General features: G+C 45.5%; 1 protein-coding gene and 1 long non-coding RNA gene across 3 annotated transcripts in view; one reads left to right on the top strand and one right to left on the bottom strand.

Annotated features, from left to right (window-relative positions):
* LOC142467328 (uncharacterized) overlaps positions 1 to 3,023 on the bottom strand; it is a 38,699-nt gene extending 35,676 nt beyond the window's left edge. Inside the window, exon 1 of the long non-coding RNA XR_012788366.1 lies at positions 2,680 to 3,023. This is a non-coding gene — a long non-coding RNA (uncharacterized LOC142467328). The remainder of the gene's footprint in view (positions 1 to 2,679) is intronic.
* A 202-nt stretch (positions 3,024 to 3,225) lies between these two features.
* APOOL (apolipoprotein O like) overlaps positions 3,226 to 12,642 on the top strand; it is a 12,487-nt gene continuing 3,070 nt past the window's right edge. The window contains exons 1-6 of one of the 2 annotated variants that reach the window (XM_075572869.1): positions 3,226 to 3,382; positions 5,728 to 5,832; positions 6,564 to 6,683; positions 8,276 to 8,330; positions 8,660 to 8,758; positions 10,492 to 10,583. In XM_075572869.1, the coding sequence (XP_075428984.1) occupies positions 3,371 to 3,382; positions 5,728 to 5,832; positions 6,564 to 6,683; positions 8,276 to 8,330; positions 8,660 to 8,758; positions 10,492 to 10,583 (483 nt within the window). In that variant the 5' untranslated portion in view covers positions 3,226 to 3,370. The remainder of the gene's footprint in view (positions 3,383 to 5,727; positions 5,833 to 6,563; positions 6,684 to 8,275; positions 8,331 to 8,659; positions 8,759 to 10,491; positions 10,584 to 12,642) is intronic. The other variant, XM_075572870.1, reaches the window with a different exon arrangement.

Here is a 12,642-nt window from a genome sequence, read left to right as displayed (position 1 = left end):
GTCTCCAATTATTAGCCTATTGATGACCCCCCTCTCCCTTGGGCTTCCCGCTTTCTTTCTCTAACCTCTTCTTTTGGCCTTCAACAGTGGACTGCAGCCAGCACCCACAAGGATGGCCACCACTTAGACCTGGTTTTCACTAAGAACTTCTCTCTCTCCGATTTCTCCATTTCCCCTTTTCCTTTCTATGACCATCATCTCATCTCATTCTCTCTATCTCGCTTCTCCCCTTCTCCACCTCCATCTACACCCCGGTTCTGCAGAAACCTGCGCTCTATTCACTTACCTGACTTTGAGTCCACTTTATGCTCCTCCCTCTCCTCTCAGCTCTGCTACAGACCCGACAACCTGGTCAGGAACTACAACTCTGTCTTGTCCTCCTCTCTTGATCTACATGCCCCACTTTCTCTCTGCCGCACTCGCCCTTCTAACCCTAGACCCTGGCTAAATTCCCACACATGCATGCTGCGTTCCTCCACTCGTTCCTCTGAACGCCTGTGGAGGGAGTCTCACACTCTCGCAGACTTCCTTCACTACAAATTTATGCTATCCTGTTTCAACTCTGCCCACTCGCAAGCTAAACAAGCCTACTTTTCTGCACTAATCAACATGCACAAGTCTAACCCACGCTGACTGTTCTCTGTCTTTGCTACTCTACTCAAACCACCCTCAGCTGCCTCTCCTTCCTCCATCTCCGCTCAGGACTTTGCTGACTATTTTAAGGAAAAGGTGGAATCCATACGTCAGAACATCCCCTCTGTTTCTTCTTCCCATCCTACACCTCTTCCTAACTCTCCTCCTGCCTTCCTTGACTCTTTTTCCACTGTCTCAGAGGAGGATGTGTCGCTGTTGATCGCCACTTCTCCCTCTACCACTTGCCCTCTTGACCCCATTCCCTCCCATCTCCTAAAACCTCTTGCTCCTACTATAATCAATACGCTCACACACATTTTTAACTCCTCCCTCTGCTCTGGAACCTTTCCATCCTCCTTCAAACATGCAACAGTCATACCATTACTCAAAAACAGCAAGCTTGACCTTACCTGTCTTTCTAACTATCGACCTGTCTCCCTCCTGCCTTTTGCCTCTAAACTCCTTGAACGTCTTGTATTCTCTCGCTTGCTCCATTTTCTCAACACCTATTCTCTCCTAGACCCTCTACAATCTGGCTTCCGCAATGCTCACTCCACGGAAACAGCCCTCACTAAAATAACTGACGACCTCCATGCTGCCAAAGACAGAGGTCATTACACTCTGCTCATATTACTCGACCTCTCTGCAGCATTTGACACCGTGGACCACCCTCTTCTCCTTCACATTCTCCATACTCTTGGTATTCGGAACAAAGCTCTATCCTGGATCTCATCCTACCTCTCCCAAAGTACTTTCAGTGTCTCTTCTGCTAACATCTCCTCCTCCTCTATTGATCTCTCTGTGGGGGTACCCCAGGGCTCTGTCCTGGGACCTCTTCTCTTTTCTCTATACACTCTCTCTAGGTGACCTAATAACATCTTTTGGGTTTAAATATCACCTCTATGCTGACGACACACAAATATACTTTTCAACACCTGACCTTACACCTGCTATACAGACCAAAGTTTCTGAATGTCTCTCTGCTATATCATCCTGGATGGCCCTCCGTCGCCTTAAACTCAACATGGCTAAAACAGAGCTCCTCATACTTCCTCCCAAACCTGGCCCTACTACCTCCTTCCACATTACTGTTGGAACTACGATCATCCACCCAGTCGCCCAAGCACGCTGCCTAGGGGTCACACTCGACTCCTCTCTCACATTCGCCCCTCACATTCAAAACATTTCTAAAACTTGTCGCTTTTTCCTCCGCAATATAACAAAGATACGCCCTTTCCTCTGTTGCTCGACTGCTAAAACTCTGACTCAGGCCCTCATTCTCTCCCGTCTTGATTACTGTATCCTCCTGCTGTCCGGCCTTCCTGCCTCTCACCTGTCTCCTCTACAATCTATCCTAAATGCTGCTGCCAGAATCACTCTACTCTTTCCTAGATCTGTCTCAGCATCTCCCCTCCTGAAATCCCTCTCCTGGCTTCCGATCAAATCCCGCATCTCACACTCCATTCTTCTCCTCACTTTTAAAGCTTTACACTCTTCTGCCCCTCCTTACATCTCAGCCCTAATTTCTCGCTATGCACCATCCAGACTCTTGCGTTCTGCTCAAGGATGTCTTCTTTCTACCCCCTTTTTATCTAAAGCCCTCTCCCGCCTTAAACCTTTTTCACTGACTGCCCCACACCTCTGGAATGCCCTTCCCCTCAGTACCCGACTAGCACCCTCTCTATCCACCTTTAAGACCCACCTTAAGACACACTTGCTTAAAGAAGCATACGAATAGCACTGTGAACATTCTGAACACATGATACATAAAGCTTGGGCCCCTGCAGACGCACTTACCAGAATTCCCTCCTCCTGTCTCTGTACGTTCTCCCTACCTACCAATTAGATTGTAAGCTCCTCGGGGCAGGGACTCCTCTTCCTTAATGTTATGTTTGTCTAAAGCACTTATTCCCATGATCTGTTATTTATATTATCTGTTATTTATTCGATTACCACATGTATTACTACTGTGAAGCGCTATGTACATTAATGGTGCTATATAAATAAAGACATACAATACAATACAGTAATCATAATAATCATTACCTCTAACTACCCATGCAATGCCTGGAAATGTAGCGAATAACCTCTGTGCATTTAATGTAACCATGTATTGTTGTTATCAGAACTCTGTGCCAAGGACATACTAGAAAAAGAGAGGTGACTCTCAGTATAATATTTACAGGTAAATATAACTAATAGAACACCACTTGCCATTTTGACTTAACATCCCCGAGGTAAAGACCAAGCAAGGTAACCATACACCTGCAGTGCTCTTGTTGCACTGCAGCGCTTTGGGGCCAGGAAGGGTGCAAGATTCAAACAGTCTTACTAATAAATAAATACATAAAAAGTAAGTAAATAAATAGCATGTTTCTGTGCAGAGTGAGGACCAGCAGGTAGTCACGTGGTCTCTGTGCACTGCACATGGTAAGTGTGTCACGTGACTCACACCGCCCAGCCTGGCGCGTCATGTGAACCCTCCCCCAGCCTGGCGCGTCATGTGACCCCTCCCTCAGCCTGGCGCGTCATGTAACCCCTCCCTCAGCCTGGCGCGTCAAGTGACTCCTCCCCTAACCTGGCGCGTCATGTGACCCCTCCCCCACCCTGCCGCGTCATGTGACCCCTCCTGCTTCCCGCTGAACGCGTTGCTGGTTGGTCAGGACTAAGTTACTTTTTGCCCCTGTTGTGACGCCGTAGCCGCCTGTGCGCCTATGGAGGAGGAGGGCGGCCAGACATGGCGTCCAAGGTGAGTGTTGCAGCCACCTCCACTGGGGGTGTGAGCAGTGACAGGGCTGGAGAGGAGCTGCTGCCGCCTGTATGAGGCGCACTCAGTGAGAATGCATTCACCCTCACACAGACCTGTCCCCCCACCCCCACTCACAGAGACCTGTCACCTCCCTCCCTCACACAGACCTGTCCCCTCACCCCCACTCACAGAGACCTGTCACCTCCCTCCTTCACACAGACCTGTCACACCCCCACCTCATTCACACAGACCTGTCACCTCCCTCACTCACACTCCCACCTCCCTCACACAGACCTGTCACACCCCCACCTCCCTCACACAGACCTGTCACCTCCCTCACTCACACCCCCACCTCCCTCACACAGACCTGTCACACCCCCACCTCCCTCACACAGACCTGTCACACCCCCACCTCCCTCACACAGACCTGTCACACCCCCACCTCCCTCACACAGACCTGTCACACCCCCACCTCCCTCACACAGACCTGTCACCTCCCACCCACCTCCCACTCACTCTGACCTGTCACCTCCCACTCACTCTGACCTGTCACCTCCCTCCCACCTCCCACTCACTCTGACCTGTCACCCCCCTCACTCTGACCTGTCACCCCCCTCACTCTGACCTGTCACCTCCCTCACTCTGGCCTGTCACCTCCCTCACTCTGACCTGTCACCTCCCTCACTCTGACCTGTCACCCCCCTCACTCTGACCTGTCACCCCCCTCACTCTGACCTGTCACCCCCCTCACTCTGACCTGTCACCCCCCTCACTCTGACCTGTCACCCCCCTCACTCTGACCTGTCACCCCCCTCACTCTGACCTGTCACCTCCCTCACTCTGGCCTGTCACCTCCCTCACTCTGACCTGTCACCTCCCTCACTCTGACCTGTCACCCCCCTCACTCTGACCTGTCACCCCCCTCACTCTGACCTGTCACCCCCCTCACTCTGACCTGTCACCCCCCTCACTCTGACCTGTCACCCCCCTCACTCTGACCTGTCACCCCCTCACTCTGACCTGTCACCTCCCTCACTCTGACCTGTCACCCCCCTCACTCTGACCTGTCACCCCCCTCACTCTGACCTGTCACCTCCCTCACTGAATCTCCCATGTTTCAAACCCATAACTGTAAAAAAAATTATGAAAGGGAAGCAGGATTGCGTTCTCTCTACCTACCAATTAGACTGCAAGCTCCTCAGGGCAGCGACTCCTCTTCCTTAATGTTACTTTTATGTCTAAAGCACTTATTCCCATGATCTGTTATTTATATTATCTGTTATTTATTTGATTACCACGTGTATTACTGCTGTGAAGCGCTATATAAATAAAGACATAATACAATTGCTGCTTTAAATCCATAAAGCAACTGGTGCAAGTCAAAGGATGAACTGATTTCTAGAGGCCCCGCATTTTGTCTGGCTGCTTTCCAGCTTGCAGCAAGCTGTTGAAGTAAAACATGAAGGATTTCTTGTTGATTGCTGTAGGCCCCATGCAACACCTCCCCAGGTACAGGAAGAAATGAACCCGCTTCTAAAGATAACCCCTCCACAAGTAGAACTGTGGGATTTTAAATAAACTGATAGTGCCGTTTGGGGCACTGTCACGCAGGACCTGTGAGTAAAACCCTAAATTAGTGAACAGTATTTTTGTTTTTAAACCAATTATCAATTGGCTTTTAATTTTTTGCAGTTTTAACCTGAGAAATATATTAAAATCAAAATGGATATTTATTCAATAGAGGGCGTATGGTTTCTCAGTGTGTTATCTTAACTAATGTTAATCCAGAGACTGCATATGGATTATACAGCCCCAATAAGGAAGACAGTACTTATTGCTTAGTCGGCATATATAATTTATTTCAATTACATTTCTTTTGCCTACAGAGGAACATACAGTATTGGGACTGTCTTTGTAGACCGCCACTGCTGTAGGCCATTGGATATTATGTGACTAATAAACTTTTAAGTATTTGGACTAGATCAGGGATGACCAACTCCGATCCTCAAGGGCCACCAACAGGTCAGATATTGGTGAGAATCCCTGCTTCCGCACAGGGGGGGTCAGTCATTCTGACCAAGCCACTGCTTGAGCCACCTGTACTGAAGCAGCGATATCCTGAAAACCTGACCTGTTGGTGGCCCTTGAGGGCTGGAGTTGGCTACCCTTGGCCTACCTAGATGACAAAAATGTTATCAGGCAACCTTATTTCGACAGCTAAATAAAAACTGTGTGATTGCGCCTATATTGTTTTATATTGAACCAAGCTACACACCGGGCATAACATACATCTTAAATAAACTTTGTTTGCTTTTCTTCCCTTCTCAATCTTTTTCTTCTTCTAGATCCTAAAGCTGGCAGCGTTGCCAGCGGGTCTGGCCCTGACATCTTTCAGTTTGTACGCGGTGGCAGACAGAAAGCCTAAAGGGAACCAGTTGAGTCCTAATCAGGTAGCGTCCCTGGATTTCTTGTGAGATGTCTAAACAACTTTGCCAGAGATAATGCAATAGCGTTGTCTGTCTGCCATCTGCAGGATCCCTGCGTGTGATTGACCTTTGTGAGGTTGTTTTACATTTTTCTTGGTATTAACGCAGCCGTCCCCCCCTCTGGATCACCTTTCCCCACTAACCTCCAAACAACGGATGCAAGTTGAACATTGACATTGGAGGTTAGTGGCCCCTTCTCCCAGGGTTTAAGATCACCCCTCCCCACTTTTTTTAAAGAAGGGAAGGTTCTTTCATGTTTCTGTATGAACAGACTCACTGCAGTCATTCTCCCTCCAACAGAGGTAAAAAAAGAAGTTTCACAGTTTTGTGTTAGGACCTGCAAACTTGGTTATGCCTTGACGCGGCTTGCAGGCTTATAATGCTTTGGCCAAAGGGTTTAACTAAATGAGCCTTACTCATGAGAATATATTAATATTGAAGTATTTAACTATATACTATTTATTATATATTTTGTCACATTGGATGTAGCATTGGGCTTTTCTGTCTTTTTTGTTTTAATATGTTCACTAAAAGTTTAGACATGTATAGATATATCTGGTCATACTATTCCACGCTTCAGATTACACCGTGTTTATTTACAAAACATGCGGGAAAGTGGGTAATATAAAATGCTACACTAAGATTATCTTTTGGGCCTGAAGTGTATACAGACCGTTTTTTTTGTTTTGTTTCAGTTGTCCATTTACTCTGCTCCTCCGCACCAATCAAAATACATTGACGAACAACCAGGTCGCCTGCAATCTGGATGCTCTGTCGTGCGGAAAACAGTTTGGCCTTATGTGACATGTTGCAAGGTGCGGAAATGCCATCACTCACTTATATGTCTCCTATACCTGCAGTCCTGACTTAATTAGGGAGACCCAATAAAAGTACATAGTAGTAAACTAAACATTCATACTGTGGAAAAGGTCAGTTTTTTATGAATGGTGGAAATATTTATTATGAGGAATTGGGCAATGTACTTGCTGCCCTCTCAGACGACCCCCCCCCCCCCCATCTCTCAGATGACCCCCCCTGCCCTCTCAGATGACCCCCCCCTGCCCTCTCAGAAGACCTCCCCTTCCCCACCACCCTCCCCTTCCCCACCACCCTCCCCTTCCCCACCACATGCTTGAATACACAGCATTTTAATTTCTGATGATATACTTTGGAAAAACCTTATCGCCATCGGGGGGAAACCAGATTGGAAACAGTGTCAAATATCTGTCTATTCTCTTTATTTACCTGTGAGTCCAGTATTAAAAAACCTCTTGAGATATTCATTGTACTATTTATTTTATTTTTCAACCCTATCCAATGCAGTTTAGACTGACATAGATATATAGATATCTATTTCAAATAAAAAGATCGCTTGTGAGCACATTCACATGTCTTTAGCAGGTCTGCAACCCTGCTTTTCACCATTATCCCCAGCATACAGTGCTTCCACTGCAGCAAGGGATTCTGGGAAATGACATGCAAATGAGCACACAATGTGTCATCTTTTGTCTGAAAAACCATTGTTACATGGAGCCCATATAAGCTAATGTTAGCTGTTAACACAGCTTTAAAAGCACAGCATGGGAATCGGATGCAAAGCCAGAGAAACCATTCACAGACATGTTTCAACCTTAATGGGTATCATCAGTGTGAAGTTGGTTGTACTGCCGGCTTTGCAATTTTCAAGATTGTAGGGTTTACCATCACATTTTAAATTATGGTGGGTGAAAAGGGCATCAAGGAACTCCACCTTATTTGCTATATGCAATAAGGTGGAGGTTTCTTGTTGCCTTTTTCACCCACCATAACTTAAAATTCTGGTAGTGCAGTTTTTTTATTTATTGTAATTTAATAATAAATTCATTTATTATCATTAAAATTATTGAAGTTTTAAGTCCCATCCTAATGATATTTCGAGGGTGGAATTACATTGACACCTAGTGGTAAGGAAATAGAATACATTACATGAAAATAAATGGTTGTGGTTGTATATTTTACACGAGTACGCAGTTTACAGTTATTAAAAAATGTATAAACCTTATTTATCTTGCACTTAAGCAACTGCTTTTTATCCTCATGTGCTGCAGATCTCAGATTGCACGGCGAATATTAATACTCTCTCTTGTATAGCAGACAGTTAAATGTTCGTGTACGCCTTTCATATTATACTTTCTAACACTTCTCAGAATGCAAATACATACATTTACATGGAAATTGGATGTTAGGAGGTGAACTTGGTGTATGCTGTGTCATCATTACAAAGAATGGCAAAGGTTTTTAATTTAATCTACATTGTTCCCCTGCTAATAATACTGCAGTGATTCAAAGAGAAAATACCATTTGAACCTTTACAATTTGTATTACTAATGCATATTTGGAAAATGTATTTAATACTCCTTTTCTTTAGAATGCCTGCTCTTCTATCAAACACGGGGTCCAAGATACGATCCAGTTTGGAAAAGGCAAGTGTTGTGTTTGTGTGGCTGAGGACAGATTGGGTTCAAAAATAAACAAAAAGCAATATTTACATGAATCTGGGAGCAAGTTGTAATATGAAGGACCGTTTTAAAGACGCCAACCACTTTTATATAACCTAGCAAACATATCACTGTTTGGTCCTAATTGGGACTCAACTAATAATGGCAATTTCAAGGTATTTCCCAACTCTCTGAAAATAGTTTTGTACATTTCAGCATTCGCCAGTGAAACAGATTGTCTGAAAATTCTGAACGCTTTGTAATGTAACTTCTTATGAATGTTTTGTGTTACCTCTTGGTTGTATCTAACACAGATAGTTATGTTTACCTGAAGAATCCACCTCCAGAATTCCTTCCAAGAGTTGGTGTGGTCACAGTCAGTGGATTAGCCGGCCTGGTTTTGGCAAGGAAAGGTATGTGCTTCTCTGCTAATTCACCTTCCCTGTGCTATGAGAGAAGTGTTGCTTCCATTCCAGAATTAATGTGTTAAATTAGTTTCTACCCTCAGCACGCAATTTAATCTCATTTGGAGCCACCAAAGCAATAATCCAATGCGCCAATGAACTAGAGCAGGGGCGGCCAACTCCAGTCCTCAAGGGCCACCAACAGGCCAGGTATTGGGGATATCCCTGCTTCAGCACAGGTGACTCAGTCAGAATGATTGAGCCACCTGTGCTGAAGCAGGGATATACTCAATACCTGGCCTGTTGGCGTCTCTTGAGAACTGGAGTTTGCCACCCCGGAACTAGAATATGGCCCCATTCTGCTTTACCGTGCATTGGATATTAATTATATTTGGGCAGTGGGCTGCTACTCCTTTTTTTTTTTTCCCCCTACCTATCTCCTTTTCTGCACCTGCGCTGCTGTACAATAGCAGACTTCCTGTGACGTGATCACCGCCTGACATCAGGCTTCCTCCAAGTGCTTCTGCACCAGAGCTCGATTCAGCTACAGTGGGAGGCCCTGCTGCAATATACATTGCACCCTATAAGTAATAAATACATGGACACACTAGGAAGAATAATTTTAGAGGACAATCATGTTATCATTATTATTACCATTTATTTATAATGTGCCAACGTATTCTTCAGCGCAGTACATTAGGGTCAGAGAATAACAATAAAATATCAAATATTCACATACATTGGTGTGGTAGGTAAGGAGGGCCCTGGCTCAAAGAGCTTACAATCTATAAGGTACAGGGGGGGAAGAAGGTGGGTGTGTTTTGAAAGTGGCTTGTTATTTGAAAGCGTTGGAGTTGATAGAGAGAGAAGCAAATGGGATTGTGTGAAGGTGGTGTAACCAAGGGCTGTTCACTGCTCTCAAATAAAATGTTGTCCAATGAGCTACAGTGCGCACGACCAACACGTCCAAGCGCGCGAGTTTGTAAAAGACATTTGAAATTGTTCTTGCCGCACGACGGCTGCGTCACGTGAGCGGTTCAGCCAATGAGGGTTTACCGCTCATGTGACGTTATGGCCACGCCTCCCTGTTGCCTCCCGATACCTCCAGTGCAGGTGTCGCATGCACACCGGCAGTATAATCTCGGCCTACTGTATGAAGGTGGAAAGGCTTCTTTATACGTCTCTTAATATTTTACCAGAGTCGGCGAATGATAGCAAATGGCTGACGCCCTTTTGGCCGCAACTCTGGTATTATTTCTAAGACCGTCTGAGGTGACATGACGAAGGCTGAACCAGACACCCACACCTCAGAGGTGGGCGAGAAGAGGAGGCTGCTCTCCAAGTCTTGATGATGATTGTAACCATGCCGGCTTTGGTGAAGCCTGATGAGACCGCCTTAGGGTTTTATTTCTAAGACTGGATGATATCTGCCGACAAACAAAATTAGGGGAAATCGTGATCCAATATTTCCATTTTTCATGCACAGAGACACATCAGAAGTATTATAGCAGCAAATATCGGCTTTTTAAAATTAATTTAAATTAAGTTGGTTTAACCCGTTTGCTGACAAAGGACTATCTTAAGAAAAGCTGTATGCCTGTGGATGGTACGAAAGCACTTTTTCTTAATGAGCCCTTGTGTCTCACAATAGGATGGCTCGTGGACTATTGTCACAACAACATTTTAATTGTGTTCACACTTTTGCTTCCCTTGTTTTGCTTTGTTTTAATTGGATCGCACAGGATCCAGACTGAAGAAAATTGCATATCCTTTGGGCCTCACCACATTAGGGATATCAGTTTGTTACCCAGCCCAAGCAGTCATTTTTGCGAAGGTAAGCCGCTTGTACATTATGTATACATGTCTGTTTAAAGTGGAGTCGTATATAAATTAAAAAAAAAAAGTTCTTAAAGCAGCAAACTCCTGCGTGTCTAAAAGTTTTTACATTATACTATGGAAGTAGGGGATCTCCGGAGTTGATGTAGGCTCCGGGGACCCCCTGCTTCCTGAGATATTTTGGGGCGCTAACCTTCTCCCTTCATCAGGGCAAAGGTAATTGTAGTTATATTGTTGACAATTGGAATAGGGAACGCCTATTTCGTGTAATCTAGTTACATAGTAGATGAGGTTTAAAAAGATAAATATGTCCATCGAGTTCAACTTTGTTAAATTTAGTTGACCGAGATATTCCTCCTATATTTATATTGATCGAGTGTAAACCAAACAAACTCTGTGAAACCTTATCCAACTATATGTCTCCAAAGGGTAAAAATAAATTCCTTCCCAACTGCAGTAATGACAATGTAAGGCCTTGGCGGCTACGGAGAAAATGTGTTTCTGTGTACGAGCTTGCATTATCTAAACTATTGAAATGTAATCCTGTTTTTATTGTTTTGTGTATTATAGTACTAAATGCATTATCCCACATCTTGTGTTTTTGTAGTTTTACATTGTGCTTGAACCACATCTAAACCTCTTATAGATATCATCAAAAGTCACATTTACAAGAAATCCGAAGGATTGCAGACCTGTAGTAGTTATATTTGATTTATTTCTTTTATCTAACACCGTTGCTCTTTCTGCAAGTCGTGTTAATATTTGTCTGGGCTCAGCTCCACTCAGCTAATGAAGTCTCACGGTTTAAAACCAAATGGGCAACAATTAAATATAACTTTTTGCTTCAGAGCTTCCAAACTTTACTCCTGAGCAATTGCGCCGTCGCAGCTTTAGGCCAAGTCCATAGCAGGGGAGGCCGCGCTGAGCCGTGCGGACGCTCCGCGCTGAGCCCCTGCATCCTCCATGAGGATGTCTTTAGAGGGGGCTCACGCGAGCGTCCGCAGGCGTGCTGAGGCGCTGGATTTTTCAGCCGACAGTCAAACTGTTTTTCAGAGCGCTGTCGGCTGAAAACATCCAATCAGCGCGGAGCAGCGCCGTGACGTCGGTGCCATGATGTTGACGTCGGTGCGTCGCGGGCGATTGGCACAGCGACGTCACTGCCCCGCCTCCCTCAGTCTCCCCCCGCCTCCTGATCGCGCCCACTGCTCGCCTGCATGGGCATAAAATCGCGCAGATTTCAGCAGGCGAGCGTCAGCGCGGCTCCGAACTCCTCACCCCTCTATGGCCCCAGCCTTAGATGAGATGTCTGCTAACACATTACGACTTTGGAAACCACTAAATAAAGTGTTTGTTTTATAGATCTTTCTACCCAAGTATTTGTAGAAGCTTTTTCTATGAGCCACTTATTTTGGGCTTTAGTTTCATAGCAGAAAAACTCTTATATAATATCATAAATAAGGTGTTCAAACATCAGAGAACTCTTTTCTCGGGGGGCCAAATTAGCTTTTATAGAGTACAATATGCTGTGTTGTAAGTTTTACATGTTGGAGATTAGACTAAACATTGACCTTATGCCAATGAGCAGGGCCCTTCAACTTGCGGGCTATAACTGGCCTTGCTTTGGCCCTTGGACTCTTCTGCTGCTAATTTCATACTAGTTGCTAAGGCAGCCAAGTGCAATTTGTCACACAGACCCATACATTAAGCCAGCGGTGCGCAAAGGGGGGGCGCGAGATCACCGGTGGGGGCGCGAGATTTACAGAGGCCCCGCGCGCTTCACGAAGGCACTTAAATTAAGTGCCGGGGGAGCTGCAGGGCCTCTGTAAACCTACTTACCTTGATTCAGCCGGCATCTAGAGACGCGGGGTCATGTGATGTCACGTTGGGCAACATGATGTCCAGACGCCGGGTATCAAGGTGAGGAGGAGGGGGGGGGGGGCGCGCGGAGAGGAGGCTTTCCGGCAGGGGGGCGCAGGGTAAAAAGTTTGCGCCCCTCTGCATTAAGCTAATGTTAAATTATGGTACAGATGTTTTAAATGCTTGCAAGCTGTTGAAAT

Source organism: Ascaphus truei, chromosome 16, assembly GCF_040206685.1.
Source record: "Ascaphus truei isolate aAscTru1 chromosome 16, aAscTru1.hap1, whole genome shotgun sequence".
Classification (NCBI taxonomy): Eukaryota; Metazoa; Chordata; class Amphibia; order Anura; family Ascaphidae; genus Ascaphus; species Ascaphus truei.
This window is presented reverse-complemented; position numbering and strand designations above follow the sequence as displayed.